Source organism: Argopecten irradians, chromosome 3 (assembly GCF_041381155.1).
Source record: "Argopecten irradians isolate NY chromosome 3, Ai_NY, whole genome shotgun sequence".
Classification (NCBI taxonomy): domain Eukaryota; kingdom Metazoa; phylum Mollusca; class Bivalvia; order Pectinida; family Pectinidae; genus Argopecten; species Argopecten irradians.
The window spans coordinates 54,904,295-54,925,766 of NC_091136.1; the positions used below are offsets into that span (position 1 = coordinate 54,904,295).

General features: G+C 35.8%; 1 protein-coding gene across 1 annotated transcript in view; it reads left to right on the forward strand.

Moving 5' to 3' along the window:
* The window catches only part of LOC138319122 (ribosomal oxygenase 1-like), a 32,489-nt gene that overhangs the window by 673 nt on the left and 10,344 nt on the right, over positions 1–21,472 (forward strand). The window contains exons 2-10 of the mRNA XM_069262052.1: positions 1,224–1,340; positions 2,029–2,236; positions 5,114–5,499; positions 5,943–6,082; positions 6,274–6,373; positions 6,938–7,051; positions 7,529–7,635; positions 8,951–9,058; positions 9,571–9,605. Coding sequence (XP_069118153.1) covers positions 1,224–1,340; positions 2,029–2,236; positions 5,114–5,499; positions 5,943–6,082; positions 6,274–6,373; positions 6,938–7,051; positions 7,529–7,635; positions 8,951–9,058; positions 9,571–9,605 — 1,315 coding nt within the window. The remainder of the gene's footprint in view (positions 1–1,223; positions 1,341–2,028; positions 2,237–5,113; positions 5,500–5,942; positions 6,083–6,273; positions 6,374–6,937; positions 7,052–7,528; positions 7,636–8,950; positions 9,059–9,570; positions 9,606–21,472) is intronic.

Below are 21,472 nucleotides of genomic sequence, written 5' to 3' on the forward strand. Positions count from 1 at the left end.
GTCTCTATAATATATGTTTCTGCCTGTAATTATCAGATTATCAGTTTAAGGATGCAGACACCTTTCTTGTTGTATTCTACTCGGCTAATAAGTTTGCACCTTCTTCTTCGTATGAGATCAGTCTGTCAATTTTGAATGCTATTTGTGATCTTTTTTAGGTGGTTTTTGCGCAGTGGCATGAGACATGTTGTATAACAGTGCCTGAAAATGAAACTGAGGATTTTTTTAGTTTTTGTGCAGCTATAAGATAAAAGGTTAAAAAGTATAGAATTTCAGTTTGTTGTGAAGGCTTCATTGCAAGGACTGTATATCTTGAAGTCTTCAAGTGTTGTGATTTGTACTGCTGCTATACCGGTAAAAGGTGCCATCGTGTGATTTTATGTGGAAATAAGGAGCATTTGTATGTGTCAATGGTATCAGATACAGGGCAAGCTCTGGGTCAAAAATCAGATTCACCAACTTTGAAGATATGTAACAGTATGTGTGTGGTTATGCATTTCTGGTTCCGCAATCCTATTTGATGAGGAATGGTAAGTTGACTATGACTTTTATGTGTATGATTTGGAAGAAAAGTGTAAGTCTTGACTGCAATCATGATTGTGTAGTGATGGTAGTTTGAGTTTGTGGATCATGTCTGTAACTGAGCTTGTGATGTATCTATTTTGGATGTATCCTGCTGCTCTGCACTGTAATTTTTCCATTTATGTGGTCTGATTGGCATGGTAGGGTTCCTATGAAAGAACAGTATACCAGTTTGGGTTGTGCAAGTGCCTTGTATGCATGTTCATTAATGGGTGGTGAGCTAACTTTTAAATTGCATTTAAGGAAGTCTAATGATTTATTTGCGTTTGATGTGATGATGCATTGGTTAAAGTTTGTGTTGTAGAGTTATGCCTAGGCTATGTATTTGTTGGACTTTACTCATTCTAGTGTATGGTTTAGCAGTGTGTAGTTTTGGTGTATTTTGTTTTGGTATGATGCTGATAATGTTACATTTGTATCACGACATAATAATGCATATCAAAGGAAAGAAGGCAATGCATGTTAATGTGCCATGAGAATGAAAAGTGTTAAAATATGGCTGACATATTTAAAGGTTATTCTTACAAATTTTGGTTCCCTAAATGTAAGCGCCTCCCTTTGTTATAGATTTTAATTGACCTTGTCGCTAATTACAGCTAATACAGTAAATATTATATATTACAAAACATTTCTTTTAAAAGGATGAAGACCCAACCCAGAATGAATTTGAGAAAGGTAGTATTCGTCGTGCAGCAAGTACACCTGCAGTAAATTTTGCTGAGGATAAGAAGACAGATGGTAGAAGTAAAAAAATTTTGGTAAGAAAAGTTTTTCGAAATAGGAAACACATGAATTCACCGCTAGATAAAAACAGTGCAAAACAACCATGCTCGATATCAAAAGCGACAAATATGATTTAAATGCATGTTAATTTCAAAGATAATCTGTACAGGTGAATTAAATGGAAATTTCATGATGTAATAGACTTATGTCCATAACTTGAGAAATATTTTCAGATTTTACATAATTTGAAATCTAGATCTAGAACTATTCAGGAATAGCTGGAATTAGCTTTTTGATCAGAATAACACTGATTTGTTTTAAGACAAAGTTTTCTTTATTCTATCAATATTATTTTCACTACTTTGGAAATGGCTTTTAGAAAGACCTGTCAACAGGATTTAGGAAAATTAGATATAGGTCATGTTAAAAAGTTTCATTCAAAATGTTTGGATAATTTACTTTATTTTTGGAGAAATTAGGCTTGAAATTGGGGGAAAAGTAGTCTTTGCCATTGGGAATGGAACAGGAATTTGGCCCCAAATCTTGCAGGAAAAAAACCTGTCTATTTTAGCATTTTGTCTTACTGTCTTGTGGCCATGGCAAGCTAAGATTTTCATATATCTTTATCTGATTAATATTTGTAATGATTTTCATCATTATCAGTATATAATACTGAATTATTGAATGAACATTCGTCTTGATGAGAACCAACTTAACATTTAGAGAGCACTGAAGACTGGTAGTCTGCGACAGAGTCTGCGAGGAACACCCAAGATGAGGCCCTCGATTTTAAAGGTTCGTGAGAGTGGTCCAGTAGCTGGAGATGAAGACACAGTAAAACTGACCAGTCTAAGGGCATCCAACTCAGATCTGACCAACAATGATTCTACACCAGCTGTCGTCAAAAAGTCACACAAAGAAAAGCTCTCAAGTAAGTCAGATACTGTTATAATAATTAATTAGTGACATGCTTATTTATAACCTACTCAAGTAAGTCAAAGACTGTTAAAAATAGATATCATTTATAAGCGAGATATAATAACTTTTTTAAAGTCCTGTTTAATTCTAAGTATACTGATGTTCCTGACTATTAAATTATTTCACTGTATCTAAAGTTTCAGTAGCTTAAATTTTAATTTTTACTACGGTTCTGTCGACTTTTGAGTTACCAGTAACAAAGTTTGATTGGATAAGGTGTTAAGGGAATTTGATTTGTAGATCTGTTATATGATTAACAATACGTCAATTTGCATCAAAGTTATAGAATCTACTTAGCTCATTGTTAGCCCACCATCATCAGATGGTGGGCTATTCAAATCGCCCTGCGTCCGTGGTCCGTCGTCTGCCGTAAACAAGGCTTGTTATCACTATTTCTTAAAAACTACTGCAGGGATTTTGTTCAAACTTCACATGGAGGGTCCCCTTGGTCCATATTTGTGCCATACAGATTCTGTGGCTGATCGGAAAAACAAGATGGTCGCCAGGCAGCCATCTTTGATTTTGGCAGTTGAAGTTTGTTATCGATATTTCTTGAGAACTACAGAAGGGATTTTGTTCAAACTTCACATGGAGGTTACCCTTGGTCCCTAGTTGTGCCATACAGATTTTGAGGCTGATCGGAAAAACAAGATGGCGGCCAGGCAGCCATCTTTGATTTTGGCAGTTGAAATTTGTTATCGATATTTCGTGAGAACTACTGAAGGGATTTTGTTCAAATTTCTCGTGGAGGTTACCCTTGGTTCCTAGTTGTGCCATACAGATTTTGAGGCTGATAGGAAAAACAAGATGGCTGCCAGGCGGCCATCTTGGATTTTGATAGTTAAGGTTTGATATCCCTATTTCTCAAAAAGTGCTGAAGGGATCTTTCTCAAATTTAATATGTTGGTTCCCTTAGGGCCCTTGTTGTGCATATTGCATTTTTGGACCAATCGGTGAACAAGATGGCCGCCAGGCCGCCATCTTGGATTTTGATAGTTAAAGTTTGTTATCGCTATTTCTCAGATAGTACTGAAGGGATCTGTCTCAAATTTTTAGCCCACCATCATCAGATGGTGGGCTATGATGATGGTGGGCTATTCAAATCGCTTTTTGTCCGTCGTCCTTCCGTTCGTCCGTCTGTCTGTCCCTCCGTCCGTCAGTCCGTCCGTCCGTCCGTCCGTCCGTTAACAATTCTTGTTATCACTATTTCTCAGAAAGTACTGAAGGGATCTGTCTCACATTTCATATGTAGGTTCCCCTAGGGCCCTAGTTGTGCATATTGCATTTTGGGACCAATCGGTCAACAAGATGGCCGCCAGGCAGCCATCTTGGATTTTGATAGTTAAAGTTTGTTATCGCTATTTCTCAGAAAGTACTGAAGGGATCTTTCTCAAATTTCATATGTAGGTTCCCCTAGGGCTCTTGTTGTGCATATTGCGTTTTGGGACCGATCGGTCAACAAGATGGCCGCCAGGCAGCCATCTTGGATTTTGATACTTAAAGTTTGTTATCACCATTTCTCAGAAAGTACTGAAGGGATCTATCTCAAATTTCAGATGTAGGTCCCCCTAGGGCTCTTGTTGTGCATATTGCGTTTTGGGACCGATCGGTCAACAAGATGGCTGCCAGACTGCCATCTTGGATTTTGATAGTTAAAGATTGTTATCGCTATTTCTCAGAAAGTATTAATGAATCTGTCTCAAATTTCATATGTAGGTTCCCCTAGGGCCCTAGTTGTGCATATTTCGATTTGGGACCGATCGATCAACAAGATGGCCGCCAAGGAGCCATCTTGGATTTTGATAGTTGAAGTTTGTTACTGCTGTTTCTCAGAAAGTACTGAAGCGATCTGTCTCAAATTTTATATGTAGTATGTTTGCAAAAGTTTGAAAAGCAGAGAAAGGATCCCTCTTTCCTTTGTCAGACATAGATCATTCTTTGGTGGGCGCCAAGATCCCTCTGGGATCTTTTGTATATGTAGGTTCCCCTAGGGACCTAGTTGTGCATATTGTATTTTGGGACCGATCGGTCAACAAGATGGCCGCCAGGCAGCCATCTTGGATTTTGTTATTCAAAGTTTGTTATCACTATTTCTCAGAAAGTACTGAAGGGATCTGTCTCAAAATTCATATGTAGGTTCCCCTAGAGCCCTAGTTGTGCATATTGTGATTTGGGACCGATCGGTCAACAAGATTGCTGCCAGGCAGCCATCTTGGATATTGATATTCAAAGTTTGTTATAGCTATTTTTCAGAAAGTATTGAATGGATCTTTCTCAAATTTCACATGTAGGTTCCCCAAGGGCCCTAGTTGTGCATATTGCGATTTGGGACCGATTGATCAACAAGATGGCCGCCAAGGAGTCATCTTTGATTTTGATAGTTGAAGTTTGTTACCGCTATTTCTCAAAAGGTACTGAAGCGATCTGTCTCAAATTTTATATGTAGTATGTTTGAAAAAGTTTAAAAAGTAGAGAAAAGATCCATCTTTCCTTTGTCAGATATATATCATTCTTTGGTGGGCGCCAAGATCCCTCTGGGATCTCTTATTTGTTAGGAGTTAGAGGAATTAAAGGTATACTGATTTAGCTTGACATTGTATCTGAAACAAAATCTAAGTCGTATTATAGTAGAAAGGCAAGAAATTAGTCTGAAGCTAATGTAATTTGACCTATGAATGGACAAATAGGAAGTATCAATATGTTATCTTTTTACCCAAACTTTATTGCTATTTTAGATATTATGTCTACCATATGAGAATCATTTGCACTGATCATGAATATGACGTTTTCATAGAAATTTGTCAGTGACAATTTTTTTTTTCTTTAACAGGTGCAAGTCTTCGTCAAGACACACCAAAAGTACCACAGACAACAATGATAAAACCTCGTCGTAAGATGCAACCAGGTGGAAACTCTCTACCACCTAAAGGTAAAACTCCGTCTAAACCCCCCATTGACCCCTCAAGTTCAACTTCCAAGGTTAGGCCGGAGTCATCACACACAGACCAGCTATCTGAACCACAAGTTCAGTCTCCCAAATCACCAGCTAGTAAAGAGAACTCTTCACCCAAACAAGGTAGAGAAGGAATATCTCCAGGGTCAAGGTCAGCACAGAAAAAAGGCAAGAGACATCAAAACTTGACAGAAAATGGAACACCAAATAAAAGGAAGAAATCAGAAAGTTCTAAAAGTGACCAATTTGAATGCAGCACCGAGGTACCAGTTTGTCTTAAATTTCAAATTTGGAGTAGGGATATATATGTAAAATCTAAAATTCTATTTTATGAATATTATATATTACTTCACATATTTCTAAATCATTTTATATGCCCCTGCTATGAAATGAAGGTCATGGAGTGGAAGTTAATTCTAACCAATATTGATCTGTTATTTTGTTCTTTTCCGTCTTGGAAGGGGGCATTTATCATTTATGTCTTACAGATTACTATTATTAATGCCATTCCTGAATTGAATACTTTTATTTGCTGAAATAATGATGAAATCTTTGGGGGGGGGGGAATCCTGTAATATAAAAAAAAATTGTTGCTTTTAGTTTTGAGAAATAAATCAAAACTTATATACTGGTATAATTGAAATGAATTACCATATTTGAAAGTTAACTTTCAGTGTTGTACAGTATGTCATTTTTATTTTCCCAGGAAATAGAGCAAGCCATGGATTTTGCAGATGAAACTCTAATGGAAAATTCAAAGTTACCCTACATGCATGATAGCACAATGGAAGCAAAGAAAATCTTTGAGTGTCTTATACATCCTGTAAAACCAGAGAAATTCTTCAGGTAAATAGCAAGTCCATACAAAAATGAAGTCATATTTTTCTACATTGTGAACATAATTAATATCAGCAAAGTATCTCGATTTATGCTTGAAATGTCAGTGATTTTGTTTATTGCAAGAGGAAATAAAAAATTCTTGGAATGTTTTTTATTGAGTTGGATTATGTTAATATGACTTGTGATTGTTGGTGTAGGGAGCTGTGGGAGAAGAAGCCATTGCTGGTAAAGAGACATATGAGGCAATACAATGATGGCTGGTTCAGTACGGCAGAACTAGATAGAATTCTTAGAGAGGTAAAATAACAACCTAGATAGAATTCTCAGAGAGGTAAAATAACAAGCTAGATAGAATTCTCAGAGAGTTAAAATAACAACCTAGATAGAATTCTCAGAGAGGTAAAATAACAACTGTTTTAATTGATAGTACAGCAGAATTAGATAGAATTCTCAGTGAGGTTCAATAACCATGTGTTGAAATATTAGTATGGCAAAATAAGCTGGATTTTCCAGGAAGTAAAATATCCAATGGTTTATGTAATAGTATGATAGACCTAGATAGAAATCTCTGGGAGGAAAAATAACATCTTCCTTACATTAGTACAGCAGACCTTGATAGAATTCTCCAAAGGTCAAATCAGCTTTATTAATAGTTTCTGAAACTTTCGGAGAACCTGATTATGTAATATAAATTATATATATAGTTATTAAATGGTAATACTGTCAAAGGGTAATTGCAATCTGTGTGTACAGTTGTTGAAAGTGTACAAAATATACTATTACATGTACAGGTAAGTCATTGTAGATTGTCTAAATTGATGAAAACAATATCAAAAGTTGAACCCTGTTGTTTTCTTTCAGGAAAATATCCAGTTTTCTGTAAATCTAGACATCACAACATATTCTAATGGGGTGAGAGAAACACACAATCCTGTGGGAAGAGCCTACGCTCCTGTAGTGTGGGACATGTACCAGGTAATTCTCAAGATGGTAGTCTGGATACAACTTTGCTGAAATATTTAACTTTTAATTACTCATTTCCTATTGTTTATATAGCATATATATTATTCTAAAAGAATTTCTATTCCATGTTAAATTTAAAAAAAATCTCTTTAAAGAAGTCTTAAAAATCTTATGACTATATCTACTCAAAATGCATGTGGAATGTCACTCACACGAGTGCTTGGTAACTGACAATAAGCACACACCATGTTCACTTGTGTATATATATGTAGAAGGTAGTGCCACCATTTGGAACTGGATTTGACATTATACAAACATAAGTATTGATTTGTGTTTGACTTTGAAATGCATTTGGTACTTATAAATTATATTGCACATATCATATTGTATTACGTTATTATTGTTTTATTAGACATGACTGTAATTTTCCATTTTTATTTTAACGTGCTAAATTCATTTTGTTTTTTAAAAATCATCATACGTTTTCAGAGTGGGTGCTCAATCCGATTACTAAACCCCCAGACATATTCCAGAAATGTATGGAAATTACTATCCATTCTCCAGGAGTACTTCGGCTGCTGTGTAGGGGCCAACACGTAAGTCATGGTCAGGCATGTACTGTGTAGTGGCCAACACATAAGTCAGGGCCTGGCATGTACTGTGTAGGAGCCAACACGTAAGTCAGGGCCAGGCATGTACTGTGTAGGGGCCAACACGTTAGTCATGGCCAGGCATGTACTGTGTAGGAGCCAATACATAAGTCAGGGCCTGGCATGTACTGTGTAGGAGCCAATACATAAGTCAGGGCCAGGCAAGTACTGTGTAGGAGCCAACGTTAATACGTAAGTCAGGGCCAGGCATGTACTGTGTAGGAGCCAATACGTAAGTCAGGGCCAGGCATGTACTGTGTAGGAGCCAATACATAAGTCAGGGCCTGGCATGTACTGTGTAGGAGCCAATACATAAGTCATGGACAGGCATGTACTGTGTAGGGGCCAACACGTTAGTCATGGTCAGGCATGTACTGTGTAGGGGCCAACACATAAGTCAGGGCCAGGCATGTACTGTGTAGGAGCCAATACATAAGTCAGGGCCTGGCATGTACTGTGTAGGAGCCAATACATAAGTCATGGGCAGACATGTACTGTGTAGGGGCCAACACGTTAGTCATGGTCAGGCATGTACTGTGTAGGGGCCAACACGTAAGTCATGGACAGGCATGTATGTACTGTGCAGGGGCCCAACACGTTAGTCAGGGCAAGGCATGTACTATGAAGGGGCCCAACACGTTAGTCATAGTCAGGCATGTACTGTGTAGGGGCCAACATGTAAGTCATAGTCAGGCATGTACTGTGTAGGGGCCAACATGTAAGTCATGGTCAGGCATGTACTGTGTAGGAGCCAATACGTAAGTCAGGGCCAGGCAAGTACTGTCTAGGGGCCAACACATTAGTCATGGTCAGGCATGCACTGTGTAGGGGCCAACACATAAGTCATGGACAGGCATGTATGTACAGTCAAAATTGCAATTTTGTGCCACTTCAATTGTGCCCGCTTGCCTGGGCACTATTGCAAATATTAGCCATGTGTGTAGCCAATCAGAATCCAGTATTCTGTCACGTGATGTACTAAGTCTATAGATGGAATGAAATACTGATTGTGCATGCACAAAAGCAAAATAAATCATTTGATATTAATGTTTGTGTTACTTAGACATATATATCCATGAGTAAACACCAATTATTGTTCAAAAGTTATTATGATGAGTATCATTTATGCTCTGTTGGCAGAGGAGCATCTTTAAGTTATCAACAAAAAGAATAGTTTATAAGTCAATATTTTCTTAAACTTATTAAAATTGATTCCTTGTTTAGGTCTCATATAATTAGAAATATTCTTTTTACATTTCAGATACCTAACACCACCAGGTACACAAGGGTTTGCTCCCCATTATGATGATATAGAGGCATTTATACTACAACTGGAGGGGAAGAAACACTGGCGGCTTTACAGTCCAAGGTCAGTATCTGTAGTTCATACAGGTCAAGGTCAGTATATGTAGGTCATACAGGTCAAGGTCAGTAACTGTAGGTCATACAGGTCAATGTCCGTATTTGTCTGTCATAGAGGTCAAGGTCAGTATCTATAGGTCATAGGGGTCAGGGTCAGTTTTTGAGATCATGCAGTCCAAAATCAGTAACTGTGAGTCATACCGTCTATATGTGGTAGGTCATATAGTTCAAGGTCAGAATCCATAGGTCAGAATCCAAGGTCAGTAATTGTAGGTCATACAGTTTAATGTCGGTACATATAATTTTGGGTCATACCTTCCAGTTAGTCGTTGTAGGTTACACTTGCTATCATTACCTTTGAATCCAATGTCAAAGTTTCAAATTATGACCCTACTTTTACCAAAGAGTTGTTATGCCTTTACATGTAACATATACCTGGGTAATAGTTTAGTAGATGTTTTAACATTGTGCTATTGAATTATGGGTTTGTAATATGACTACATATGTTGTATATTCCAGGTCAGATTCAGAAAAGCTTCCAAGGTTCTCCAGTGGTAAGTTTACATTCTAAATATCATACCAGATTTAGGTTCAGTATTCCAGATGAAAACTTTCATATACATGTATGATGAAACTACACTAATACAGATGAAAGCAGGCTAATAATGATGTTTATCCCGCCTCAAACAAGAATCTTCTATTACTACACAGGCAATATTTCTACGTGTGAATTTCGTGTGAATTGAAATTCATGTGAAGAAATATCGCCTGTGTCTATAGACAAGCCTTTATTGCTATGCATAATGTAAACGTTCTGACTTCAGGAAACTTCACGGATACAGACATAGGAGATCCTATATTGTTTTACATTATGTAAACATTCTGACTTCAGGAAACTTCACGGGTACAGACATAGGAGATCCTATATTGTTTTACATTATGTAAACGTTCTGACTTCAGGAAACTTCACGGATACAGACATAGGAGAACCTATATTGTTTTACATTATGTAAACGTTCTGACTTCAGGAAACCTCACAGATACAGACATAGGAGATCCTATATTGTTTTACATTATGTAAACGTTCTGACTTCAGGAAACTTCACGGATACAGACATAGGAGAACCTATATTGTTTTACATTATGTAAACGTTCTGACTTCAGGAAACTCACGGATACAGACATAGGAGAACCTATATTGTTTTACATTATGTAAACATTCTGACTTCAGGAAACTTCACGGATACAGACATAGGAGAACCTATATTGTTTTACATTATGTAAACTTCTGACTTCAGGAAACTATGGATACAGACATAGGAGAACCTATATTGTTTTACATTATGTAAACGTTCTGACTTCAGGAAACTTTACGGATACAGACATAGGAGAACCTATATTGTTTTACATATGTAAACGTTTGACTTCAGGAAACTCACGATACAGACATAGGAGAACCTATATTGTTTTACATTTATGTAAACGTTCTGACTTCAGGAAACCTCACAGATACAGACATAGGAGAACCTATTTTGTTTTACATTATGTAAACGTTCTGACTTCAGGAAACTTCACGGATACAGACATAGGAGAACCTATATTGTTTTACATTATGTAAACGTTCTGACTTCAGGAAACTTTACGGATACAGACATAGGAGAACCTATATTGTTTTACATTATGTAAACGTTCTGACTTCAGGAAACTTCACGGATACAGACATAGGAGAACCTATATTGTTTTACAATATGTAAACGTTCTGACTTCAGGAAACTTCACGGATACAGACATAGGAGAACCTATATTGTTTTACATTATGTAAACGTTCTGACTTCAGGAAACTTCACGGATACAGACATAGGAGAACCTATATTGTTTTACATTATGTAAACGTTCTGACTTCAGGAAACTTCACGGATACAGACATAGGAGAACCTATATTGTTTTACATTATGTAAACGTTCTGACTTCAGGAAACTTCACGGATACAGACATAGGAGAACCTATATTGTTTTACATTATGTAAACGTTCTGACTTCAGGAAACTTCACGGATACAGACATAGGAGATCCTATATTGTTTTACATTATGTAAACGTTCTGACTTCAGGAAACTTCACGGATACAGACATAGGAGAACCTATATTGTTTTACATTATGTAAACGTTCTGACTTCAGGAAACCTCACAGATACAGGAGATCCTATATTGTTTTACATTATGTAAACGTTCTGACTTCAGGAAACTTCACGGATACAGACATAGGAGAACCTATATTGTTTTACATTATGTAAACGTTCTGACTTCAGGAAACTTCACGGATACAGACATAGGAGATCCTATATTGTTTTACATTATGTAAACGTTCTGACTTCAGGAAACTTCACGGATACAGACATAGGAGAAACCTATATTGTTTTACATTATGTAAACGTTCTGACTTCAGGAAACTTCACGGATACAGACATAGGAGATCCTATATTGTTTTACATTATGTAAACGTTCTGACTTCAGGAAACTTCACGGATACAGACATAGGAGATCCTATATTGTTTTACATTATGTAAACATTCTGACTTCAGGAAACTTCACGGATACAGACATAGGAGAACCTATATTGTTTTACATTATGTAAACATTCTGACTTCAGGAAACTATGGATACAGACATAGGAGAACCTATATTGTTTTACATTATGTAAACGTTCTGACTTCAGGAAACTTTACGGATACAGACATAGGAGAACCTATATTGTTTTACATTATGTAAACGTTCTGACTTCAGGAAACTTTACGGATACAGACATAGGAGAACCTATATTGTTTTACAATATGTAAACGTTCTGACTTCAGGAAACTTTATGGTATACAGACATAGGAGAACCTATATTGTTTTACAATATGTAAACGTTCTGACTTCAGGAAACTTCACGGATACAGACATAGGAGAACCTATATTGTTTTACATTATGTAAACGTTCTGACTTCAGGAAACTTTACGGATACAGACATAGGAAGAACCTATATTGTTTTACATTATGTAAACGTTCTGACTTCAGGAAACCTCACGGATACAGACATAGGAGAACCTATATTGTTTTACATTATGTAAACGTTCTGACTTCAGGAAACTTACGGTTACAGACATAGGAGAACCTATATTGTTTTACATTATGTAAACGTTCTGACTTCAGGAAACTTTACGGGTACAGACATAGGAGAACCTATATTGTTTTACATTATGTAAACGTTTCTGACTTCAGGAAACTTTACGGATACAGACATAGGAGAAAACCTATATTGTTTTACATTATGTAAACGTTCTGACTTCAGGAAACTTCACGGATACAGACATAGGAGAACCTATATTGTTTTACATTATGTAAACGTTCTGACTTCAGGAAACTTCACGGATACAGACATAGGAGAACCTATATTTGTTTTACATTATGTAAACGTTCTGACTTCAGGAAACTTTACGGGTACAGACATAGGAGAACCTATATTGTTTTACATTATGTAAACGTTCTGACTTCAGGAAACTTTACGGTACAGACATAGGAGAACCTATATTGTTTTACATTATGTAAACGTTCTGACTTCAGGAAACTTTACGGTTACAGACATAGGAGAACCTATATTGTTTTACATTATGTAAACGTTCTGACTTCAGGAAACTTTACGGGATACAGACATAGGAGAACCTATATTGTTTTACATTATGTAAACGTTCTGACTTCAGGAAACTTTATGGATACAGACATAGGAGAACCTATATTGTTTTACATTATGTAAACGTTCTGACTTCAGGAAACTTTACGGATACAGACATAGGAGAACCTATATTGTTTTACATTATGTAAACGTTCTGACTTCAGGAAACTTTACAGATACAGACATAGGAGAACCTATATTGTTTTACATATATGTAAACGTTCTGACTTCAGGAAACTTTACGGATACAGACATAGGAGAACCTATATTGTTTTACAATATGTAAACGTTCTGACTTCAGGAAACTTTCACGGATTACAGACATAGGAGAACCTATATTGTTTTACAATTATGTAAACGTTCTGACTTCAGGAAATTTTACGGATACAGACATAGGAGAACCTATATTGTTTTTACATTATGTAAAACGTTCTGACTTCAGGAAACTTTACGGGTACAGACATAGAGAGAACCTATATTGTTTTACATTATGTAAACGTTCTGACTTCAGGAAACTTTACGGATACAGACATAGGAGAACCTATATTGTTTTTACATTATGTAAACGTTCTCACTTCAGAAACTTTACGGATACAGACATAGGAGAACCTATATTGTTTTACATTATGTAAACGTTCTGACTTCAAGGAAACTTTACGGATACAGACATAGGAGAACCTATATTGTTTTACATTATGTAAACGTTCTGACTTCAGGAAACTTTACGGGATACAGACATAGGAGAACCTATATTGTTTTACATTATGTAAACGTTCTGACTTCAGGAAACTTTACGGATACAGACATAGGAGAACCTATATTGTTTTTACAATATGTAAACGTTCTCACTTCAGGAAACTTTACGGATACAGACATAGGAGAACCTATATTGTTTTACAATATGTAAACGTTCTGACTTCAGAGAAACTTTACGGATACAGACATTAGGAGAACCTATATTGTTTTACATTATGTAAACGTTCTGACTTCAGAAAACTTCACGGATACAGACATAGGAGAACCTATATTGTTTTACATTATGTAAACGTTCTGACTTCAGGAAACTTTACGGATACAGACATAGGAGAACCTATATTGGTTTTACATTATGTAAACGTTCTGACTTCAGGAAACTTTAACGGATACAGACATAGGAGAACCTATATTGTTTTACAATATGTAAACGTTCTGACTTCAGGAAACTTACGGGTACAGACATAGGAGAACCTATATTGGTTTACATTAATGTAAAACGTTCTCTGACTTCAGGAAAACTTATACGGGATCTACAGATAGGAGAACCTATATTGTTTTACATTATGTAAACGTTCTGACTTCAGGAAACTTTACGGATACAGACATAGGAGAACCTATATTGTTTTACATTATGTAAACGTTCTGACTTCAGGAAACTTACGGATACAGACATAGGAGAACCTATATTGTTTTACATTATGTAAACGTTCTGACTTCAGGAAACTTCACGGATACAGGAGAACCTATATTGTTTTACATTATGTAAACGTTCTGACTTCAGGAAACTTTCACGGATACAGACATAGGAGAACCTATATTGTGTTTTACATTATGTAAACGTTCTGACTTCAGGAAACTTCACACGGATACAGACATAGGAGAACCTATATTGTTTTACATTATGTAAAACGTTCTGACTTCAGGAAAACTTTACGGATACAGACATAGGAGAACCTATATTGTTTTACATTATGTAAACGTTCTGACTTCAGGAAACTTTACGGATACAGACATAGGAGAACCTATATTGTTTTACATTATGTAAACGTTCTTCTTCAGAAAACTTTCTGATACAGACATAGGAGAACCTTCAGGAAACTTCACTTCAGGATCAGGATCAGACATAGGAGAACCTATATTGTTTTACATTATGTAAACGTTCTGACTTCAGGAAACTTCACGGATACAGGAGATCCTATATTGTTTTACATTATGTAAACGTTCTGACTTCAGGAAACTTCACGGATACAGACATAGGAGAACCTATATTGTTTTACATTATGTAAACGTTCTGACTTCAGGAAACTTTACGGATACAGACATAGGAGAACCTATATTGTTTTACATTATGTAAACGTTCTGACTTCAGGAACCTATATTGTTTATTACTTTAAAGTTCTACTTCGGATAACAGGATCAGACATAGGAGAACCTATATTGTTTTACATTATGTAAACGTTCTGACTTCAGGAAACTTTACGGATACAGACATAGGAGAACCTATATTGTTTTACATTATGTAAACGTTCTGACTTCAGAAAACTTCAGGAAACTTACGGATACAGACATAGGAGAACCTATATTGAAACTTTTTATCACATTATGTAAAAACGTTCTCAGGACTTCAGGATACACATATGTAAACGTTCTGACATCAGGGATACGAGACATAGGAGAACCTATATTGTTTTACATTATGTAAACGTTCTGACTTCAGGAAACTTCACGGATACAGACATAGGGAGAACCTATATTGTTTTACATTATGTAAACGTTCTGACTTCAGGAAACTTCACGGATACAGACATAGGAGAACCTATATTGTTTTACATTATGTAAACGTTCTGACTTCAGGAAACTTTAACGGGTACAGACATAGGAGAACCTATATTGTTTTACATTATGTAAACGTTCTCACTTCAGGAAACTTTACGGATACAGACATAGGAGAACCTATATTGTTTTACATTATGTAAACGTTCTGACTTCAGGAAACTTCCACAGATACAGACATAGGAGAACCTATATTGTTTTACATTATGTAAACGTTCTGACTTCAGGAAACCTCACAGATACAGACATAGGAGAACCTATGTTGTTTTACATTATGTAAACTTTCTGACTTCAGGAAACTTCACGGATACAGACATAGGAGAACCTATATTGTTTTACATTATGTAAACGTTCTGACTTCAGGAAACTTTACGGGATACAGACATAGGAGAACCTATATTGTTTTACATTATGTAAAACGTTCTGACTTCAGGAAACTTTACGGATACAGACATAGGAGAACCTATATTGTTTTACATTATGTAAACGTTCTGACTTCAGGAAACTTTACGGATACAGACATAGGAGAACCTATATTTGTTTTACATTATGTAAACGTTCTGACTTCAGGAAACTTTACGGGATACAGACATAGGAGAACCTATATTGTTTTACAATATGTAAACGTTCTGACTTCAGGAAACTTTATACGGATTACAGACATAGGAGAACCTATATTGTTTTACATTATGTAAACGTTCTGACTTCAGGAAACTTTACGGATACAGACATAGGAGAACCTATATTGTTTTACATTATGTAAAACGTTCTGACTTCAGGAAACTTTACGGATACAGACATAGGAGAACCTATATTGTTTTACATTATGTAAACGTTCTGACTTCAGGAAACTTTACGGATACAGACATAGGAGAACCTATATTGTTTTACATTATGTAAACGTTCTGACTTCAGGAAACTTTACGGATACAGACATAGGAGAACCTATATTGTTTTTTACATTATGTAAACGTTCTGACTTCAGGAAACTTTACGGATACAGACATAGGAGAACCTATATTGTTTTACATTATGTAAACGTTCTGACTTCAGGAAACTTTACGGATACAGACATAGGAGAACCTATATTGTTTTACATTATGTAAACGTTCTGACTTCAGGAAACTTTACGGGATACAGACATAGGAGAACCTATATTGTTTTACATTATGTAAACGTTCTCTGAAACTTATGGTAACGACATAGAAACTATATTGTTTTACAATCATGGTTAAGTCGACCTCACTTCAGGAAACTTTCACGGATACAGACATAGGAGAACCTATAATTGTTTTACATTATGTAAACGTTCTGACTTCAGGAAACTTTACGGATACAGACATAGAGAACCTATATTGTTTTACATTATGTAAACGTTCTCTGGACTTCAGGAAACTTTACGGATACAGACATAGGAGAACCTATATTGTTTTACATTATGTAAACGTTCTGACTTCAGGAAACTTTACGGATACAAAGACATAGGAGAACCTATATTGTTTTACATTATGTAAACGTTCTGACTTCAGGAAACTTTACGGTACAGACATAGGAGAACCTATATTGTTTTACATTATGTAAAACGTCTGACCTTCAGGAAACTTAGCGGGTACAGACACATAGGAGAACCTATATTGTTTTAACATTACAGTAAACGTTTCTGAACTTCAGGAAACTTAACGGATACGAGACATAGGAGAACCTATATTGTTTTACATTATGTAAAACGTTCTGACTTCAGGAAAACTTTACGGATACAGACATAGGAGAACCTATATTGTTTTTACATTATGTAAACGTATTCTGACTGACTTCAGGAAACTTCATACGGGAACAGGAGAACCTATATTGTTTTAACATTATGTAAACGTATCTGACTTCAGGAAACTTTACGGATACAGACATAGAAGAACCTAGTATTGTTTTACATTATGTAAACTTTTCTGACTTCAGGAAAACTTCACGGATACAGACATAGGAGAACCTATATTTTTTACATTATGTAAACGTTCTGACTTCAGGAAATTTTTACGGGTACATGACATAGGAGATCCTATATTGTTTTACATTATGTAAACGTTCAGACTTCAGGAAACTTTCACGGATACAGACATAGGAGAACCTATGGTTTTTTTACATTATGTAAACGTGTCATCACTCAGGAAAACTTTACGGATACAGACATAGGAGAAACCTATATTGTTATACATGTACTGGAAACGGTTCACGGAATACAGACATAGGAGATCCTATATTGTTTTTACATTATGTAAACGTTCTGACTTCAGGAAACTTCTACGGATACAGACATAGGAGAACCTATATTGTTTTACATTATGTAAACGTTCTGACTTCAGGAAACTTTACGGATACAGACATAGGAGAACCTATATTGTTTTACATTATGTAAACGTTCTGACTTCAGGAAACTTCACGGATACAGGAGATCTAAACGTTCTGACTTCAGGAAACTTCACCTATATTGAGTTTTACATTATGTAAACGTTCTGACTTCAGGAAACTTCACGGATACAGACATAGGAGAACCTATATTGTTTTACATTATGTAAACGTTCTGACTTCAGGAAACTTCACGGATACAGACATAGGAGAACCTATATTGTTTTACATTATGTAAACGTTCTGACTTCAGGAAACTTCACGGTACAGACATAGGAGAACCTATATTGTTTTACATTATGTAAACGTTCTGACTTCAGGAAACTTCACGGATACAGACATAGGAGAACCTATATTGTTTTACATTATGTAAACGTTCTCACTTCAGGAAACTTTACGGATACAGACATAGGAGAACCTATATTGTTTTACATTATGTAAACGTTCTCACTTCAGGAAACTTTACGGATACAGACATAGGAGAACCTATATTGTTTTACATTATGTAAACGTTTTCTGACTTCAGGAAACTTTACGGATACAGACATAGGAGAACCTATATTGTTTTACATTATGTAAACGTTCTCACTTCAAGAAACTTTACGGATACAGACATAGGAGAACCTATATTGTTTTACATTATGTAAACGTTCTGACTTCAGGAAACTTCACGGATACAGGAGATCTAAACGTTCTGACTTCAGGAAACTTCACGGATACAGGAGATCCTATATTGTTTTACATTATGTAAACGTTCTGACTTCAGGAAACTTCACGGATACAGACATAGGAGAACCTATATTGTTTTACATTATGTAAACGTTCTGACTTCAGGAAACTTTACGGGTACAGACATAGGAGAACCTATATTGTTTTACATTATGTAAACGTTCTGACTTCAGGAAACTTTACGGGTACAGACATAGGAGAACCTATATTGGTTTACAATATGTAAACGTTCTCACTTCAGGAAACTTTACGGATACAGACATAGGAGAACCTATATTGTTTTACATTATGTAAACGTTCTGACTTCAAGAAACTTTACGGATACAGACATAGGAGAACCTATATTGTTTTACATTATGTAAACGTTCTGACTTCAGGAAACTTTACGGATACAGACATAGGAGAACCTATATTGTTTTACATTATGTAAACGTTCTGACTTCAGGAAACTTTACGGATACAGACATAGGAGAACCTATATTGTTTTACATTATGTAAACGTTCTGACTTCAGGAAACTTTACGGATACAGACATAGGAGAACCTATATTGTTTTACATTATGTAAACGTTCTGACTTCAGGAAACTTTACGGATACAGACATAGGAGAAACCTATATTGTTTTACATTATGTAAACGTTCTGACTTCAGGAAACTTTACGGATACAGACATAGGAGAACCTATATTGTTTTACATTATGTAAACGTTCTGACTTCAGGAAACTTTACAGATACAGACATAGGAGAACCTATATTGTTTTACATTATATGTAAACGTTCTGACTTCAGGAAACTTCACGGATACAGACATAGGAGAACCTATATTGTTTTACATTATGTAAACGTTCTGACTTCAGGAAACTTTATGGATACAGACATAGGAGAACCTATATTGTTTTACATTATGTAAACGTTCTGACTTCAGGAAACTTCACGGATACAGACATAGGAGAACCTATATTGTTTTACATTATGTAAACGTTCTGACTTCAGGAAACTTCACGGATACAGACATAGGAGAACCTATATTGTTTTACATTATGTAAACGTTCTGACTTCAGGAAACTTTACGGATACAGACATAGGAGAACCTATATTGTTTTACATTATGTAAACGTTCTGACTTCAGGAAACTTCACGGATACAGACATAGGAGAACCTATATTGTTTTACATTATGTAAACGTTCTGACTTCAGGAAACTTCACGGATACAGACATAGGAGAACCTATATTGTTTTACATTATGTAAACGTTCTGACTTCAGGAAACTTCACGGATACAGACATAGGAGAACCTATATTGTTTTACATTATGTAAACGTTCTGACTTCAGGAAACTTTACGGATACAGACATAGGAGAACCTATATTGTTTTACATTATGTAAACGTTCTGACTTCAGGAAACTTCACGGATACAGACATAGGAGAACCTATATTGTTTTACATTATGTAAACGTTCTGACTTCAGGAAACTTCACGGATACAGACATAGGAGAACCTATATTGTTTTACATTATGTAAACGTTCTGACTTCAGGAAACTTTACGGATACAGACATAGGAGAACCTATATTGTTTTACATTATGTAAACGTTCTGACTTCAGGAAACTTTACGGGTACAGACATAGGAGAACCTATATTGTTTTACATTATGTAAACGTTCTGACTTCAGGAAACTTCACAGATACAGACATAGGAGAACCTATGTTGTTTTACATTATGTAAACTTTCTGACTTCAGGAAACTTCACGGATACAGACATAGGAGAACCTATATTGTTTTACATTATGTAAACGTTCTGACTTCAGGAAACTTCACGGATACAGACATAGGAGAACCTATATTGTTTTACATTATGTAAACGTTCTGACTTCAGGAAACTTCACGGATACAGACATAGGAGAACCTATATTGTTTTACATTATGTAAACGTTCTGACTTCAGGAAAACTTCACGGATACAGACATAGGAGAACCTATATTGTTTTACATTATGTAAACGTTCTGACTTCAGGAAACTTCACGGATACAGACATAGGAGAACCTATATTGTTTTACATTATGTAAACGTTCTGACTTCAGGAAACTTTACGGATACAGACATAGGAGAACCTATATTGTTTTACATTATGTAAACGTTCTGACTTCAGGAAACTTTACGGATACAGACATAGGAGAACCTATATTGTTTTACATTATGTAAACGTTCTGACTTCAGGAAACTTTACGGATACAGACATAGGAGAACCTATATTGTTTTACATTATGTAAACGTTCTGACTTCAGGAAACTTCACGGATACAGACATAGGAGAACCTATATTGTTTTACATTATGTAAACGTTCTGACTTCAGGAAACTTCACGGATACAGACATAGGAGAACCTATATTGTTTTACATTATGTAAACGTTCTGACTTCAGGAAACTTCACGGATACAGACATAGGAGAACCTATATTGTTTTACATTATGTAAACGTTCTGACTTCAGGAAACTTCACAGATACAGACATAGGAGAACCTATATTGTTTTACATTATGTAAACGTTCTGACTTCAGGAAACTTCACGGATACAGACATAGGAGAACCTATATTGTTTTACATTATGTAAACGTTCTGACTTCAGGAAACCTCACAGATACAGACATAGGAGAACCTATATTGTTTTACATTATGTAAACGTTCTGACTTCAGGAAACCTCACGGATACAGACATAGGAGAACCTATATTGTTTTACATTATGTAAACGTTCTGACTTCAGGAAATCACGGATACAGACAAGGAGAACCTATATTGTTTTACATTATGTAAACGTTCTGACTTCAGGAAACTTCACGGATACAGACATAGGAGAACCTATATTGTTTTACATTATGTAAACGTTCTGACTTCAGGAAACTTCACGGATACAGACATAGGAGAACCTATATTGTTTTACATTATGTAAACGTTCTGACTTCAGGAAACTTCACGGATACAGACATAGGAGAAC